We start from the raw sequence: 19,643 nt of genomic DNA, 5'->3' as shown, positions 1-19,643 counted from the left end.
TTACACAGATATTGTATCAGGATGACTTGGGGGTACTGTAAAGTTTGCGCAAGATGGGTTACCCAAAACAATTTACTGATCTTGGGTGAATATGAGAACGTTTCACATCCTTGGCCCAAAGAAATCTGACTACAGCGCATTGCTCAACAATGGTGCAGTCCTGCAATGGAGCGTCCATGTTCATTTGACCTTGGCTTCAACTCAACTAACGGCAGAGCGCTGCATGTGCGAGCTACCCATAAGCCATTGCAAATGTGTTGTATTGCGTCAGCTTTTATCCATTGTGGTTACCGTGTCATTGTCAAATTTTCTTTACTTATACAGTGGTGTGAAAAACTATTTGCCCCCTTCCTGATTTCTTATTCTTTTGCATGTTTGTCACACAAAATGTTTCTGATCATCAAACACATTTAACCATTAGTCAAATATAACACAAGTAAACACAAAATGCAGTTTGTAAATGGTGGTTTTTATTATTTAGGGAGAAAAAAAAATCCAAACCTACATGGCCCTGTGTGAAAAAGTAAGTGCCCCCTGAACCTAATAACTGGTTGGGCCACCCTTAGCAGCAATAACTGCAATCAAGCGTTTGCGATAACTTGCAATGAGTCTTTTACAGCGCTCTGGAGGAATTTTGGCCCACTCATCTTTGCAAAATTGTTGTAATTCAGCTTTATTTGAGGGTTTTCTAGCATGAACCGCCTTTTTAAGGTCATGCCATAGCATCTCAATTGGATTCAGGTCAGGACTTTGACTAGGCCACTCCAAAGTCTTCATTTTGTTTTTCTTCAGCCATTCAGAGGTGGATTTGCTGGTGTGTTTTGGGTCATTGTCCTGTTGCAGCACCCAAGATCGCTTCAGCTCGAGTTGACGAACAGATGGCCGGACATTCTCCTTCAGGATTTTTTGGTAGACAGTAGAATTCATGGTTCCATCTATCACAGCAAGCCTTCCAGGTCCTGAAGCAGCAAAACAACCCCAGACCATCACACTACCACCACCATATTTTACTGTTGGTATGATGTTCTTTTTCTGAAATGCTGTGTTCCTTTTACGCCAGATGTAACGGGACATTTGCCTTCCAAAAAGTTCAACTTTTGTCTCATCAGTCCACAAGGTATTTTGCCAAAAGTCTTGGCAGTCATTGAGATGTTTCTTAGCAAAATTGAGACGAGCCCTAATGTTCTTTTTGCTTAACAGTGGTTTGCGTCTTGGAAATCTGCCATGCAGGCCGTTTTTGCCCAGTCTCTTTCTTATGGTGGAGTCGTGAACACTGACCTTAATTGAGGCAAGTGAGGCCTGCAGTTCTTTAGACGTTGTCCTGGGGTCTTTTGTGACCTCTCGGATGAGTCGTCTCTGCGCTCTTGGGGTAATTTTGGTCGGCCGGCCACTCCTGGGAAGGTTCACCACTGTTCCATGTTTTTGCCATTTGTGGATAATGGCTCTCACTGTGGTTCACTGGAGTCCCAAAGCTTTAGAAATGGCTTTATAACCTTTACCAGACTGATAGATCTCAATTACTTCTGTTCTCATTTGTTCCTGAATTTCTTTGGATCTTGGCATGATGTCTAGCTTTTGAGGTGCTTTTGGTCTACTTCTCTGTGTCAGGCAGCTCCTATTTAAGTGATTTCTTGATTGAAACAGGTGTGGCAGTAATCAGGCCTGGGGGTGGCTACGGAAATTGAACTCAGGTGTGATACACCACAGTTAGGTTATTTTTTAACAAGGGGGCAATTACTTTTTCACACAGGGCCATGTAGGTTTGGATTTTTTTTCTCCCTAAATAATAAAAACCATCATTTAAAAACTGCATTTTGTGTTTACTTGTGTTATATTTGACTAATGGTTAAATGTGTTTGATGATCAGAAACATTTTGTGTGACAAACATGCAAAAGAATAAGAAATCAGGAAGGGGGCAAATAGTTTTTCACACCACTGTAGATTTACTCTCATACATCTGGTAACAGTGACAGAATTTAATATCAGAACAGTAAAATGTTTTGCAGACAACAGGAGCAGGAAGCATGAACTCAATGAGTACACCTAACAGTTAGAGAGACAGACAAATCACTGGAATCAGTATTAGGAGGGAAGAAATATCCGCTGATCCCAGACACAATCCTTTTTATGAATGTACTAAACGGGCTCATGGAAATCAGGAGCGAACTACCAAGTAATGGAGATGAAGCAGAAATCCTGCTAGCTTTTAGAAAATATCTGGATGGGGTTCTGGGCTAACTTAGTTATTAGCCAACCAAATGAGCTTGGGGGACTGAATGGCCTGGTCTGTCAAACTGTTTGTGTTCTGCTGTTTTATACGGGCCCCTGATCATGATGGGTGCAGCACAACTGAGTCAATAGTCTTCCATTTCTTTAATTGCTCTGATGTGCCTTCAAGGTAGCAGACAGGCTGTGTCATCCTTGACAAAAAAAGGAAATGCTCTTCTGCAACTTCAAAACAGAAATGTCACAAAAACAGCATCCTTTCTATCAAATGGCTTTGCCAGCCCATCACTAATAAGTTTACCCTTCACACAGCAACCTTTAATAACCTTTTAGAATAACATCAAGTCAAATGTAAATTCAGACTCCTTAATCCATGACATGTGTTGTCAATTCCTTTTGCTTCAAAATATATACTATATTCCAAACTATTTAGAACCATTAAGAGGTTTTCAGGTAGTGCTGGATTGCCTGTCATATTTATATAATTAATGCAAATAGCATGATTATTGAAAACTTACCTGTTCAAGAAGAAAACCTTTAAGCCAAACAAGTTGTAAGTAAATACCTTAAACAAAAGTGAAAAGGTGAGTAAGTCTACTGTATGCTGAAAGAATTCAGAAAGTATTCACCATCTATTTTGTAATCTGCACAACCAGTTCAGATTGTGTGTGCGTGAGTGTGTTGTGGGTGGGGCCGGGGGGGATTAGTGAGAAAGTGAGAATCACCACTGGATGGAAAACCAGTTCACTGCAGGGTACGGAGATGCCAGCTAACCAAACAGCACGTCATTGGGATATGGGAGAAGAAGGGACCACCGACCAACTGCATTTCATATCAATCTATCAAATATATAGTATAGCAGCCAATTTAAGTATTATACAGTGCCTTAAACATCTATTATTTAATGCCTTTTTATATCTATTGGTCTACGATGGTGTTTTTTACATTTAATATCTATTTGTTATATAGTGCCATCAATATCTATATTACTGTTGCATCTGATGTTTGTTATATAATGTATTCCAAATCTACATAATGTCTAGTGCCTTTTCTATCTATGTGATCTATATAATACATAGCGAATATAATATCTATCGAATATATAATACAGTAATCCCTCCTCCATCGCGGGGGTTGCGTTCCAGAGCCACCCGCGAAATAAGAAAATCCGCGAAGTAGAAACCATATGTTTATATGGTTATTTTTATATTGTCATGCTTGGGTCACAGATTTGCGCAGAAACACAGGAGGTTGTAGAGAGACAGGAACGTTATTCAAACACTGCAAACAAACATTTGTCTCTTTTTCAAAAGTTTAAACTGTGCTCCATGACAAGACAGAGATGACAGTTCAGTCTCACAATTAAAAGAATGCAAACATATCTTCCTCTTCAAAGGAGCAAACAATTTAATAGGGCTGTTTGGATTGTAAGTATGTGAAGCACCGCGGCACAAAGGCGGCAGCTCACACCCCCTCCTTCAGGAGCAGAGAGAGAGATAGAGAGAGACAGATAAAAAAATCAATACGTGCCCTTTGAGCTTTTAAGTATGCGAAGCACCGTGCAGCATACTTAAAAGCTGCACACAGAAGGTAGAAACGTGAAGATAATCTTTCAGCATTTTTAGACGAGCGTCGGTATTGTCTAGGTGTGCGAACAGCTCCCCTGCTCACACCCCCTACGTCAGGATCACAGATAGTCAGCGCAAGAGAGAGAGAAAGTAAGTTGGGTAGCTTCTCAGCCATCTGCCAATAGCGTCCCGTGTATGAAATCAACTGGGCAAACCAACTGAGGAAGCATGTACCAGAAATTAAAAGACCCATTGTCCGCAGAAACCCGCGAAGCAGCGAAAAATCCGCGATATATATTTAAATATGCTTACATATAAAATCCGCGATGGAGTGAAGCCGCGAAAGGCGAAGCGCGATATAGCGAGGGATTACTGTATTGTATTATATTCGCTAGATATTATATTCGCTATGTATAATACATAGCAAATATAATATCTAGCGAATACATAGCGAATATAATATCTATCATTTGATGCCTTTAATCATTATATTGTACCTTTCATATCTATTTGTTATATATTACATTTTAATATCTATCTGTTATATAGTACCATTAATATCTATTTGCTATTTTTAAATTTTATATTTATAATGTAATATCTATATTCTCTCTCTCTATCTCTACCAGGATGTGCTCCAGGTGTCTTAGGACGTTCTTCCGGCAGCACTTCCTGGTGTGGCGGAAGTGCTGCCTTTTGCACCGGAAGCACTCCAGGCATCCCTGGAAGGATCTTCGTCCATCTTGCTGGGTGTGGTGGAAGTAAATATTTTCCGGGTTTCATGAGGCTTAAAACGCCCCCTGGCGGTGGCCACGGGTCCCGACAGGTTGGAACCTCTTTGCTCCTTTCCCATGGTCCTCTCCTGACACGGGCCGGTTGCCTCCTCATGGCCAGGAAGATATAAATGCCACCTTCCGGTCCTTCCAGGTGTCCCAGCTGGGTAAGAACCCCAGCCTTCTGTGACACACACACACACACACACACATATATATATATATATATATATATATATATATATATATACACACACACACACACACACATATAAACCTTTTCTATCCATAAACAATCCATCATATAGTACCTTTAAAATCTATGATTTGATACCTTTGATATATAATTACATAGTGCCTTAAACATCTGTTATTTAATCCCTTTAATATCTATTATGCAATGCCTTTCATATCAATTTGTCTACTATACAGCATTTATCATGTTATATATTGCCTTTAATATCTGTTATATTGTGCCATTAATATCTTTGTTTATACTGTATATCTATTAAACAATGTATTTAATATCATATATAGTGCCTTTTCTATCTACTGTATATAATGCCATAACCTATTATATAGTGCCATTTTTTGTCTACCCATCTTTCAACCTGATATATAGTGCCTGTCATATCTACCTATCCCTCTTATAAATTCCTAGAAAATGCACTGATATAAAATGGCAACTCAGTGAGAGTTTCAGGTGTTCATGGGGGGCACCCACTCAACATCCACAAAATAAACGAATGCCCTAACATGCCACAGGCAGCTCGATGCTTTCTTTTAAAGCAGATGAGATTTGTGCTGCATGTCTGGCCCATTAGTCTCCACTTCCCAGTGGTTTTACCTACAACATAACACAGCTTGAGGGCTTTTTCTTGTCTTTGGTAAATGTAACAAGTACGCTAGTAACTAAGTGCTCACATTTAATATTAGAGTTTTAAACAAGCTGGAGTATTTTCTTTTTCAAGTCCACATACATGTTTATTGTTCTTAAAGGTCTTTGCCCACACTTATCACCTCTAAGGTGGAAAGGATTCAAGCCTGGCCTGACTCCATATAACGGGAAATGTTTGATTGTTTTAAGTAAGTTTTATGAACTCTTACATCTCATAGTAAGGAGAACTGGCTTACACCTCCAATTTCAGACACCATGTATGTGTGCTTGCCTGGTTACATCAGATGGAGTGGAAAAAACAGTAAGGGGATTGCAGATTTATGTGAATATGCAGTGGTGAAAAAAGGGAGCACATTACAATTAAAACGAAATGTGTGATACAGACACTGAAATGCAGTCAGAATCCATCCACATTACAGCTCAGGGAAGTTGGAGGTACGCTGGGTGACATGGAAATCGAAATGATTCACTCTGTTACCAATATCTTAATGATAAATCATTCTAAATAGTGGGGACATCAAACAAGGAAACAAACTTCTATAAGCAAATTCCTTTCATGGACACTACACACTGGACCTGCACTATTCAAATGTTAATGACTTTAAAAAGAAACCTGTGGCACAATCTGTGCAGGTCAGACCTCAACTTACTGTCACCTATATGCACAAGCCTGTTTTTATATATATATATATATATATATATATATATATATATATATATATATATATATATATATATATATATAAAATTATAATAAAAAAATCTTGGGGAGACGAGATGCGCCTTTCTCAGAGAGACACGGAAATAAAAGACAGAGTAGATGACAAAGTAGAATGTCGTAAAGAATTCAAAAACGTTGGCACGATAACATGCAGAGCAAGTTAGAGATAATGAAAGTACTAAAATTCAAAAGTCTCAAAAAAAATAATAGTAAAGATCGCATTATCGCAAACAAAACTGAAATAACGGAACAGCAAAAAGAGATCGAATATATTGTTCGGATTTAAACTTTAAGTCGGATTCTTGTAGACCGTCTAATTTGTGTTGCCATCAGGGAAAAGTAGCGTTTCTTCAAAATGAAGAGGCGTATCAGCGAGAATAAAAAGATTTGTTGATTGGTGAAAGTGAAATCCACATACACGAGCGGCAGAGACACAAAGTGGCTGGCGCGTAGCGCAGGCAGGAGGGTGGGCAAAACCTCCTAGTATGTATGTGTGTGTGTGTGTGTATATACAGTATATATATATATATATATATATATATATATATATATATATATATATATACACACACATATAGTGAACAGTAAGGGGCACCCACCAAGCCTCAAAACCCCAGACACACAAGACCCAACACAATTCAAAGTTGAATAAATGGATTTTTAATTCAACCAACTGCAATAATACAATAAATACAGCCAAAAACAATCACAAAACTGATGCTTTCTCTTATTTCCTTCTGTCCTCTATGCGAGTTTTACACGCTGCCTATCAACTCTGACTCTTAGAGCTATGACGGCAGCCTCCTTTTAAGATGGACCCCAGAGTACTTCCGGTGGTATGTTGTGGCTTGTTGAAAACACTTCTGGGTCATATGGAAACCAGGAAGGTCCTCCACCAATAGCACCCTCTATCGTCACCCAAGGTCCCCTACTACTGGGCTGCACTTCTGGCCTCCAATTCACATGCAGCCCTGCGAGTGTCCACACTGGGACAATTTGTGAGGTACACTGCCACCTATTAATCTGGGGGATGAACTGCTCCTGGCCTCCATCTCTCACCAGTCCATTCTTCCTTTCAGCACCCTAGTCAGGACAGAAATTATAAGGTGTCCCCAGCTGGGTAGTGTCCGTAATCTGGCCATTCTTCCATTATGGTTCCCGGCCAGGCAGGAAATTCTCCTCTATCCTGGCTATGATGCCTGTCCTTTCTCCTGGATACATACATACAACATACATACACAAACACAACACATTATATATATATATATATATATAGGTAAAATATACATATCTACACAAATATATATATACATATAAACATACACACATATACAGTATACTGTACATATACATATAATACATAAACAAAAAGTTTTTTGAGCTTCTGTAAAGCTTTAATGTTAATTTCCCCCTGGAGCAGGCAAATAATCTAATCTAACAACTCATTTGATATCCCGTATGTGAACAACCACTACAATGGCATGGTATGAAAGACTGTCAGTGAAAATCTAAAACTTATGTCACACTTTGCACCCCAGCAGCTCCGAGTCACCAGTTAACCAAAAAATGCACACCTGTGGGACCATTTTGAGCACCTGGAGGTAAATCTGCAGAGATAAACCAACATCCATCCATTTATCCATCTTACAGACCCACTTATCCTAAACAGGGTGGTGGGGAAGCTGGAGCCTACCATAGACAAGCATTGGGTGCAAGGCAGAAATCCCTGAGAAGGGCACCAGTTCATTGCAGGATGAAAACACACACACACACACACACACACACACACACACATTAGTGTTGGATCGGTACTAAAACTTTGAGTTCAGTATTAATACCAGAAGTGGGACCTCAGCACCGGTACCAAAATGTTTCTGAAGCAAATAACCGATTACTCCAAAAATCATCCCCTGTGAAGTCCCAGTCACGTTGAAACAATGAAGGGTAGGGAGTTTTGGGTCACCTGATGAAGTCCCAATCACACTGAAGCAATAATATACGCCAACCCGAAGTCCCAATTGTGTTGAAGCTATGAGGGGATTGCGGTTAGGGTTTAACGTTAGGGTTCTACAGTTTCATTTCATGAAGTACAAGTACAAGTACAATACAATTTATTTTTGTATAGCCCAAAATCACACAAGAAATGCCGCAATGGGCTTTAACAGGCCCTGCCTTTTGACAAAGCCTTGACTCTCTAAGAAAACAAGGAAAAACTCACAAAAAATCATTGTAGGGAAAAAAAATGGACGAAACTTTGGGAAACACGGTTCAAAGAGACCCCTTTTCCAGGTAGGTTGGGCATGCAGTGGGTGTCAAAAAAAAAAAAAAAAGGGGGGGGGGCAGGGGGTAATACAATACAAGACAATACACAGAACAGAACACAAGTAATCCTCAATACAATCTAATAGTGCAACAGAAATATTACAAGAACAGAGCAGAATTCAGCAGTAGATGATATTCCATAATAGGATTCGGATTTGTTCAGAGTCCTGGAGACCTCGGCCATCAAGCCGCCTCCCCTACTGCCCATTCTACAGCTGAGTCAGTGCTGTGCCAGCCAATACGATGAAAGGACCCATCTACCAGATGATTCCTGTGATCCTCCATTAGAGATGACTTTACCTTAGGCAGGCGGGCCGTGGCACCAAGTGCCACATTTGGAAGTCTCATGAAGTCTGTGAAACGGACATTTATCAACAACTGCAACAGCAAGTGTCTTGACGGGGAATTGAGAAGAAAGCCGATGTTTACGTAAATGAAAATCACAAAATGCTGGTATTGTGCAGTTTTAAATTTTTTTTGGTACAATCCAGTATCACTATGTCATGCAACTCTAACACACACACACAGGGCCGGATTAAGATGAAATTGGGCCTGATGCTGCAGCGTAAAAAAGGCCTATTTTTTCTCGGCATTGGTGCATGTGCATTCGACACTCACCGTACATGTGCACTCAGACTGACCAAGGAGCCTTAATTGCTTGCGATGCAACCAGCCAGCCTTTATTGAACATGAATAATAATAATGACGTAGTATCGTAACAACTTGAATTTAACATCAAACTATGTAACATTAACCTTCAATAGCAATTGTCTGAAAGTGCACTTAAAGCAGAAAACCTAACAATGAAACACACAAAATTTTGCAATTCTCTTATGAAACAGAGTAAGAAAAAATTAATTTGCAGAGACATTGTGTCAAAGTGACTCAGTTCAGGCTCTTGAGGGTAAAAATTTAACCACGATTTAAATTTCATAACAGACCAGAATCCTGTCGAGGATTTTAAAAATTCTAAACATCCATGCTGGGCCTGCGGGCCAGCTTTTAGTTTTACCTTTACAGATAACCATTTAAATAGCGATCAATTTTTACTGTACAACTAACTTTCAAGGTGAAAAATTTACTACGTGGCACTTACCGAACAATAATAAAGTGGCAAGAATCCCCAAGATACTGCAAAAAATGCAGCTAAATTACTAAGTAAACTGTTTACCGTAAAATTGATAGCATTAACTTGAAATCTTTGGTTACCAATAAACACGACGACGTTATAGTTACGTCACAGCGCAAAGAACAATAGTAACTGTATAATAAGTAACGCTGTGTCTAGGCGTCCGAAAGGCGGACTCCAAATTTCATTCTAAGAATTATTTTGAGGTTATTATAGCAAAGGAAAACTGTTCAGCTTCCAGAAAATTCTCGTCTGTTTTCATCTGGGCCTATTTCAGAAATGGGCCTAATGTTGCAGCATCAATAGCACCCACCTTAATCCGGCCATGCACACACACACGCAATAGGGCCAATTTGAACTCATGCTCCCACTTCCTTTAGTTCGATCAGTGACTTTTCACGTGGTGCAGAGATGAAGAGATGACATGATGCATTAACTGAGAAGATCCAGGCTCTTCGATTAATATAAACACAGAGACAAGCTGAAAAGCCTGTTGGTTTGCACAAGCATTAGAAGGTTTTTCTTCACACAGACACACACAGAGTCACAGGTACATGTAATAAGTGACCAAGTAGTGTGCTACAGAGTGGGTGTTTAGGGATCTTCAAAATTCAACTCAGTGTAATTCTGGAGAAATTAGATGAATAACAATGGAGAGCTTGTTGGGTGGAATGGCCTTTCTTGTCAAAATTGTTCTAATGCCCTAATTCCACTGTAGGCTTACTCGCCATTATTTGGCATTGAGGATGGCTCGAGAGCAGCCTCTAGTGTTAACAATGGGAACTGATGAATTATGCTGAGCTCAATGTTCTCTTTAAAACTCTTATTTTCCTGACATTAAAAGTAAAACACTTTCATTCCTCTGCTTGCTTTTTCTCTCTTTTTTTTTTTTTTTAAGACCAACATGCTTAGTTGTCAATTCTAAATCCCCGAAGCATTCTGAATGATAGCCACCTTATCACATCCTTTTTGCCTGAATATTATATTCCTACAAGATGCCTGGTCAGGACTCATTTGCTCATGAAAAATACTGACAAAGTTCCTCTGTCCTTTTTTTGGTTTGTGGTGTCACAACCGTCATTGTGGATTTTGTCTTCCCTTTGAACACAGAAACATACACAGTTCTGCCTGCTAAAATTTATTTTCTATCCAAAGATAGAATTCACTGGCAAAGGTGTCTTTTTTTTTTTTTTTAATTTTAATGATTTGCTCCAGGCAGGAAATGAAAATTTTTTTGTGTGTGTTTTAGGAGAGTCAGACTGCTTCAGAACAGGGACGAGGGTGGTCTCAAAGGGTATTATAATGTGTATTTTCATAAACAGCTACTGGGGGCTACACCTGATCACTGCCAAGCAAAGCTGTTGGATGAGCATGGCTGAATATGTTTAATTGGTGGAGAAGCATCTAAATGCCAGGCATTGACTACTGTTTTGAAAACTGTATCACAAAGTAGCTTTTAAAAGTCATGTGTCACAGAAAGACGGTTGACAGTGGATTCAGATCCCTTCACATTCTGCACCTTTTACTGCTGTTGAAGATTTAACCTTAAATGGATACATTTGCCATTTTTACCCATAAACCTTCACTCAATAACCCATAATGAATAAATCAAAGACATGTTTTCAGAAAGGCTTTGCAAATTTATTACAAATTAAAAAATGAAATTTATGCTGTATAATTGTGCGGGAAATGCTTATAATAGTGTGGGAGAGTTTATAAGGGCTTAAAATATATAAAAATAAACATATGAACATATGGTTTTTACTTCGCGGATTTTCACCTTTCACGGGGGGTTCTGGAATGCAATCCCCACGATCGAGGAGGGATTACTGTATACACATATAAATGTTGGGACTGCAGTACTCACTAGTCTCATTATAAAACAAATCAGGAGAAATCCAGTTATTTCTTCAAATTTATAAAATACTAGCCACGGTGCCTGTTGAAGACAGGTAATGGAATCTTAATACATAATTCACCTGCCTCCTCACTCACTCACTCACTCACTCACTCACTCACTCACTCACTCACTCACTCACTCACTCACGTCTGTCCGTACGTCCGTCAGTTGCCTTCTGCACACGTCCGAAGCCGAATGCGCAGTCGCCTTCTGCGCAGCTGCCCGAAAAACCTTATGAGACCGACATCCAACCCCAACATCGCAGCAGGCGGCGGATTTATGGCCGCAAAAATTCAAAGAGAAAGGCGACTTCGATTAAAGCTCTAGAGACCTGAAAGGCGATTTCGACTACAGCTCGAGGCCTAATTATGCATTCTGATTCAATTATGCATTCATTCAATACACCTATATCAGGTTTGTGGTGCTTATACTTATTACTATTCCATATTGTACTGGAACATTCATCATTCAATATTATACTATAGGCCTGGAAAATTCATCAACAGTACAAGCCTGTACAGTAATGAGTAAAGCGGACTACAATAATTACAAAACAACTTCTTCATTACTTATCATTTGTTCTTCATCCACTGCTGACACAAACTCGTGCCCGTTTCATCTTACGTTGTCGAAACGGGCTCTTTGTCTAGTAAACAAATAATTGTTAAAAATGTGCTCTTTCTTGCACTGTATGTACCTTCAGTGCCTTTCCTCTGTATTTACTTGTGTGTGAAGGTCTCTTCACTGGCACTCAAGCTCGTTCTTGTAAAGGAGGGGTGGGCAATGTCGGTCCTGGAGGGCCGCAGTGGCTGCAAGTTTTCGTTCCAACCCAATTGCTTAATTAGAAACCAATCCTTGCTAATCTCAGACATTACTTGATTGTATGGTTTGTTATTCTGCACTGTTAGGTTCTAATATCAAAGATGTTTTCCTTTTCACTGATATCATCCAAATAATTTGAAGCCTAAAACGGATCATTTTCAGTCTGTCATATTTTTCTATGTCTGTGCCTGATGAATCCACACAGCAGTGTAAATGGAAAACAAATTAGGTGGAGAACTGCTATCTCTTTTGTCTTTTGCATCTAATTGCTAATAATGAGCCATTAAAAACAGCTGCTTAAGGTGGAAATAAACAATTAAGGATGGGGAACCTTAACAAGCGGGACCACTAAAATGAAGCATCAAAATGTCACTTGAGCAATAAGTGCTTCATCAGCAATAAATGACTCCTCATTAAGAAACTGGGTTGGAAGAAAAACCTGCAGCCACTGTGGCCCTCCAGGACCGATGCGGCCCACCCCTGCGGTAAGGCCTGGCTTCTCAGACTCTTGTCGTTATTTTCAAGGCAGTTTTCTCACCGCCTGTCCGGTTTTAAACTTATGTTGTTGAAGGTGACTCTCTCAGAGCGCCTTTACTCCTTCTTGCGCATCTCACTCTCACCCTTCTTCTTTAGTTGTCACCAAAGCCAAACTGACCAATCAGATGGCTCTGAGGGACTAGAAACACAGACATTAGTGTTTTGTTATACTGTAGATGTCTCACTTCAAAATGTAATTCCTTAAGTCAATTTAGTATACAGGTAAAATTACTTATTAGTTCCAAATTTGTTAACTAGTTCTAACAAACATTTTTTTGTTTTGGTCCTGGCCAATTTCCCAATGTTTAAAAAAAAAAAAAAACTCATTCCAGTGAAGTCTGTTTTATCTGCAAAATTCACTGCACCAAAGTCATTTTTCATTAAAATAAAAGCAGCATAACACACACATTTCTTCTGTACTTGGCACAAAAATCGCGAATCAGGAGCTCCACTGAACAGACAGTTATAGATAAACTTTATTAATCCCAGGGTGAAATTCAAATGCCTACAGCAGAAGAAACATTAAAAAAAAAAAAAAAAAGAATACGGACTCACGGGGGCAAATAATACAGCCAATCAATCAACTGACAAATAAATAATTAATTCGATAAATAAAAATGAACTTAATGAGTACATTAGGTGGAAGCACTGAATTGCCTGATAGCAGTGGGCAGAAAGGACCCCCAGAGATGCTCCTTAGCACACCGTGGTGGAATGAGCCTGTGGCTAAATGTGCTCCGAGAGAGCGCCTCCTGGAGGGGATTTTTCATGATGACATCCAATTTTGCCAACTTTTGAGCTCAAGTTGCTTCCCAGGAGACCACGGTGTAGACCACCACACTGGCTACTAAGGACTGGTACGACATTTCTACTTGCATATCAAAAGGCCTTAGCCTCCTTAGCAAGTACAGTCTGCTCTGGCACTTCTTGCTTTGTCAGACCCAGTCCAGGCTGCTGTTTACATGGACCTCTGGGCACTGCACCACTTCCACATCCTCACCCTGGATGGTGTGACAGATAGGGGGCGCTGTCGTCCCCTTGAACCCTCAGATCAGACGCCAGACACCAGATAAAAGTCCAATATGAATTTATTATAATAATAAATGTGCACAAAGCACCCTCCACCTCTACTATACTTAATAAATAAAAAATAATAACAATAATCATAATCCTCCACACCTCCCAGCAGCTCAGTCACCCTTCCTCCCAACTCGGCTCGATCTGCTGGGGTTTCCCATAGTCCTTTGTAGTCCTTGACCCAGAAGTGTTTTCTCTCTCTCTGTCCATGTGACTTTGCAACACTTCAACCCGGAAGTACGTCATTGCCTCTGTCCCCTCTACTGGGAAGTACTTCCGGGTTATAAGACAAATAGAAGTCCATGGGCCTCCCTGCAGCGTCCGCTGGCGGCCCCCATGGTATCCAGCAGGGCTGTACATTAAAACTCCAATGTCCATGAGGCCCTGCTGGAATTCGGGACACCTCCATGTTGTAGGGAGGGCTCCATCTGGTGGCCTGGAGGTATTGGCCGGGACAAACTGCCGGCCATATCTCACAATGGTGACTGGTCTCTGAGGCTCCTCAGCACGTCGGAAGTCCACCACCAGCTCTTTTGTCTTGTTGATGTTGAGTTGCAGGTTGTTGTCCCTGCACCACAAGGCAAAGTACTCCACAACTTTCCTGGACTCTGACTTATCTCCATTATTAATGCAGCGGGTCTTGTTCAAAAAGCAGACACCTAATCTTAAAATTGTCCTTCCTGTTTGTCTTAGACTGGCCTGACCCTACTACAAACCCTGATCTTAAGGTTCGTGGGGGTAAGGCCAGGTACACCAGAGTGCCTAATCTTAAACTTGTGTAAGGGTACCTAATCTTAAAAGTTGAACCCTGGTGTATAATGGCGTCCACTTTTTGAACAAGACCCAATGCAGCCAATGATGGGCGAGTGATCTGAAAAATTCTAGTAGATGGTAGCGCGGGTATTGTGCAAGAAATCTGTCAGCATTTCTGGCACACAGTCACCACCAAGCCTCACAAACTGCTGTCGGTTGGCCAAGTAATCCATGATCCAGGAGACTGTGGGAGCATCAAGACTTGTGACTTCTGTCACTTGGTAGTTATACTCTTGCAGCTGCAGAGCTCGAGAAGGGTTACTGCAGGCCATGTGTAGGAGTGGAATAACGGTCAATCAACTTTGACTCGTGCTTGTGGAGCTCTGGAGGTCCGTCACAGCTCGAGACTGTCACTTAATTTCGGGATTCTCGAGGTACAGTTAGACTACAAGGAGCATGGTGACAAGATTGAGGATCAGTTTTGGGCTCACCCTTCGGCAAAAGTATTGAATGGGTGTTTATGATACTCAACCAGTTTGCAACGCATTTCATAAATTCACTGACATTTTACCCAATGAACGCCTGCACACCATAATCCTTTTTTTTCTTTAAATTTGTTGCATTTGAAAGCATCTTTGAAATTTGTGCTTGCAAATTTATACATCCAACAATTCTTATTTACAAATGTAACCTTCATTTCCTCAAATTTTTCATCATGGTCTGATTATGTGAAACGTTTTCAGGTCCGTAAAGGGGTGACTTACAAAAGAAGAGCCGGCAGGTGGAGGGAGCTGGTCAATCCGTTAGGCGACGTCACCGGAGGGGCACCGTTTATGAAAAAGTTAAGGGGTATGAGCAATGGACCCTGAGGAGCGCCGTAGAAAACAAGTAAATAAAAAATTGGAACTTCACACTGCTATTGACATTAGCAAGAAGAAAACAGACATTGCCATCAAGTTTGGTATGTGCCAACAGTCCAAGCTATTTTTCAATTCCATTGTAACAAAATCCCCGTTATAATAATTTTTAAGTCCCGAGCAATTTCTTCTAACAGAATTTGACCAGTATATCATTATTGTGAAGAAATAACTTTGCCTTGAAAAATACTAAACAAATAATAATAATTCTTTACATTTATATAGCACTTATGTCACTACTCCAAGATCTTCAGTGAGTGGGGTGCCACTTCGATCACCACTGATGTGTAGCACCCACCAGGAAGATGCGACGGCAGCCATTTTTGCACCGGTATGCTCGCCACACATTAGGTGTTAGGTGGTGAAGTGGTGAGAGAGACAGCCAATTAGAGACAGATGATGATTAGGGGGCCAGAATGACTACACCATGGAGGACAATTTAGCCAGGCCATCAGGATACTCCCTGCTCTTTACGAGGGATGCCCAGGGATCTTTTATGAGATTAGAAAGTCAGGACCTCAATTTTATGTCTTGTCCGAAGGACGGCCCCATATTTTAACCCAGTGTCACTGCAATCCACATTCAGACCACAGGGTAAATGCCCCTCTGCCAGCCTCAACAACACCTCTTCCAGACAGCAACCCAAGCATTTCCTAAGATGGTCTCCCATCCTCATACTAGCTGGGCTCAAACATGTTTAGCATCAGGTGAATGACTTAAACTTATCCTTTCAATGACAATTAGCTTCTGCTTAATAACATTTTAATTACAAATCTGAGATCACCTGATATTAACAAAGTATATTAAATCAAAACTGTCTTTAATCCCCAAGGGGAAACTGTCTTTTTGATGTGCTGTTTAACATCAATAGTTACTTAATATCATAGCCAATAAAAGTTTAAAGTGCTCAACTCACAGCGGGAGGAGATCTAGGAACTCGTAGAGCTGAATACGTCCCCTCTCAGTGAAGCTCTCCTTGAGATGTTTAATTCTATGCGCCAGCTTCAGTGGTGCAATTGTCCAGCCACACATCTGAAAGGAAAGGAAAACCAAGTAATTACTAAAACTATGACAGAACGTTTGCAACTGTTGATTCTTCTCCAAGTAGAGTTTGGGACAACATCTATTAGGCTACTGCTTTGACACCAATTTGTCAGTCCATCTCACAATCGCCTTAACTCTCACTTGTCAAAAGTACTTGAACTCCTCCATTCGGGACATATGCTCACATTTTACCAGCAAGGAACAAGACAACCTTTCCCCCAGAGTACTACGACCTCAGATTTGAGGGGGATAACTCTTATGATCAGGTCTGAGGCACTCCCTATAAGCACATATGGTGGATTCACAAAGTATTCAGACCCCTTCACTTTCTGCACATTTTAGTGTGTTGTAGATTTTCATTTTAAACAGATAAATGTGTCATTTTTGCCCATCAATCTACACTCAATAATGAATAATGACAAAGCAAAAGCATAAAGAGCTGTGGGTTGTGACTGGAAAAAATGAAACTGAGAATACAACTGGCAGAAATGAGGTTTCTTCAATGGGTGGCTTAGCTGACACTCCATAATAGGGTTAAGAAGAGCAGCAATTTAGGAGAGCCTCAAAGTAGAGTCCGAATCGAAAGAGTCACTCAAATTCATTTGGCCATGTTGTAAGGATGTCCCCCCTCCCTTAGATCTGCTTCGGACACGTCTTACTCAGTGGAGACCCTGTGGCAGACCCAGGACATGTTGGAGGGATTGTATCTCTTGGCTGGCTTGGGAACACTTGGAATTTGTAACTGGGGAAGTCAGGAAAGTCTGAGCTGACCAGCTTGGCCTGCTGCTAACTGCAACCCTCACCAGGAAAAGTGCTTTCAGAAAATGAGATGGGATGAGAAAATGAGACAAAGGAGTACAACACTTAAAACACCACTAGAAACACCAGAGCACATTGAAATGAATCGCCCGGACTTCACTTTCCAGCAGCCTTTATCAGACAGAGTCCCTTGACTATTATGGATGAGTATCACCGACCCCTGCGGATCCATCCACAAAATTCGAGGAACATGAAAGAATTACAAGACACACTTAGATACAAAGTAATTAAAATGAAATAGAATTAAAATGTCAGAATCGAATTAGACAATCTACAAGTCACCGACTTAAAGTTTAAATCCGTACAATATATTCAATCTCTTTTCGCTGTTCTGTTTTTTCACCGAGTAATAATTTCTGCTTGTTTGCGCTAATGCAATCTCTCGTCTCGCAGGACTTGAAAGTGTCTCTCCGAGAAAATCACATCTCGTCTCTCTTCCCAAGATTTCTTTTCATAATAGAGAGACTAACTAAATTCCAAAAAAATAAACAGGCACTCGATGGCGCAAATGACAGAAAAGCAAGGCGATATTGCCTAGAAGGTTCTGGTTTTGAGATTAATGCTTTGGTCACACACATCAGGCTGGAGCTCCATCTGGTGGTCTGCTCGTCCTGGCATGAGCCAACCCCTGTTGGGAGCGTCTCAATTTTATAATCATTGAACCAGAAGTGGTGGAGTCTGTTGCCCTCACTGGGTTCTTTCTCTAGGCTGTGGGTGGCTAAAGAGACAACACGGTCAGCGAAAGTGCCCCCTCGTGTCCCGGAGTGGTAGTCCTTACCCCTGATGAGCCCGGAAGTTGACAACAGATGGACAATAGCATTTTTTGTTTTTACCAAAATACAATGCTTTGCTTTGACAAAAAATGTTTTGACATCAGTTCACTTTAGATTTATTGTCACATATACCATACCATGCCATACCATTTTCTAAGACTGCTTGATCCTTTGCAAGGTCTCAGCAAGCATAGGGCACAAAGCAGGAGCAATCCCTGGACGGGCATCACTCCACTGTAATGACACATATACAGAGGACAATGAATTTCTTATTTGCACAATCACCAACATTTAATCACAACGTCACTGTCCTTGTTGGTGCCCAAGTTATGTAAAATGTGACATTACAAAATAAAACAAGTAGCGATAGACAAAAAAGATGAGCTTTCCCCTTCCCATACAAGTTCTGCAAAACAGGCTTAAATTTGTTTCTCTTCTAAAGCGTGAGATAAGAAAACACTTCAGCAGCCGTCTTCCTATTTAAACGGAGTTCGTGCACAGTGCACTAAGGCGTCCTCCCATCAGCCTCAGTTTAAGTCTTCAGGCCTAATAGGAATGGAAGTCTCTGTGTCGGCACATCTACAAAGTGGCAGAAGAAGCAAACAAGTTAGACGATGGACACGTAGCGTAATATTCAGGTGCGTTTCGGCGACTAAGTTACCCAATATAAAAGTTAAGAGAATTTCTCATTTTTTTATTTACTTCATCCAAGAGTCAGTTATCACATTTTTGTTTAAAAAACAGTTTTACAATGAGTCATATTTAAAAATAAAAGTAATAATGCAATGTATTTCCATGGGTTAGCAGGAGACATTAAATATGCGCTTTTTAACAGCACTTTAACAATGGTGTTAGAAATGGAGCACAAGGGGGCTTGTGGTGGCTCAATGACTTTTATACCCAGCAGACTCCAATTCAAGTGATGTGAAAGTGGCATCGACTGGTGTGTGTTAATTGTGGAGAGTCGGTCGCTCAATGTTGTTCAGTTTTCTTAGATATTTTTGAAATTTCATCCAATAGAGTAGTATTCAATAATTAGCAATTGAAAAATATCCATTAATACATAATGACGAACACAAGCATAAAATTAGCATCATTATTACCCTAAGGATGGAGAAAAGGAACTGAAAAAATTTCCCCCTCTAGCTATTAATGTTAGTTAAAACACACAGTAATTCGTTAAAATTATATAAAGAAGTAAGAACTTGGAAACAAACTCATTTATTGTATAAAGGGAAGACGAATGGCAAACAATGGGTGAGAAAATCAGGGGCTTGCTGACATTGTTTGTGTATATCAGGGGCTTAACAAACTGCAGGCCCCCAATCTCTAGATGTCACTGACCATTTTTAAACCTGTCAAC

At 40.4% G+C, this 19,643-nt stretch overlaps 1 protein-coding gene across 1 annotated transcript in view; it reads right to left on the bottom strand.

Moving 5' to 3' along the window:
* LOC127529027 (uncharacterized) overlaps nt 1-19,643 on the bottom strand; it is a 189,931-nt gene that overhangs the window by 21,702 nt on the left and 148,586 nt on the right. Inside the window, exon 6 of the mRNA XM_051931276.1 lies at nt 16,561-16,676. Coding sequence (XP_051787236.1) covers nt 16,561-16,676 — 116 coding nt within the window. The remainder of the gene's footprint in view (nt 1-16,560; nt 16,677-19,643) is intronic.

Source organism: Erpetoichthys calabaricus, chromosome 8 (genome assembly GCF_900747795.2).
Source record: "Erpetoichthys calabaricus chromosome 8, fErpCal1.3, whole genome shotgun sequence".
NCBI lineage: Eukaryota > Metazoa > Chordata > Cladistia > Polypteriformes > Polypteridae > Erpetoichthys > Erpetoichthys calabaricus.
The sequence above is the reverse complement of the archived record's forward strand: the minus strand, read 5'-3'. Positions and strand labels throughout refer to the sequence as shown.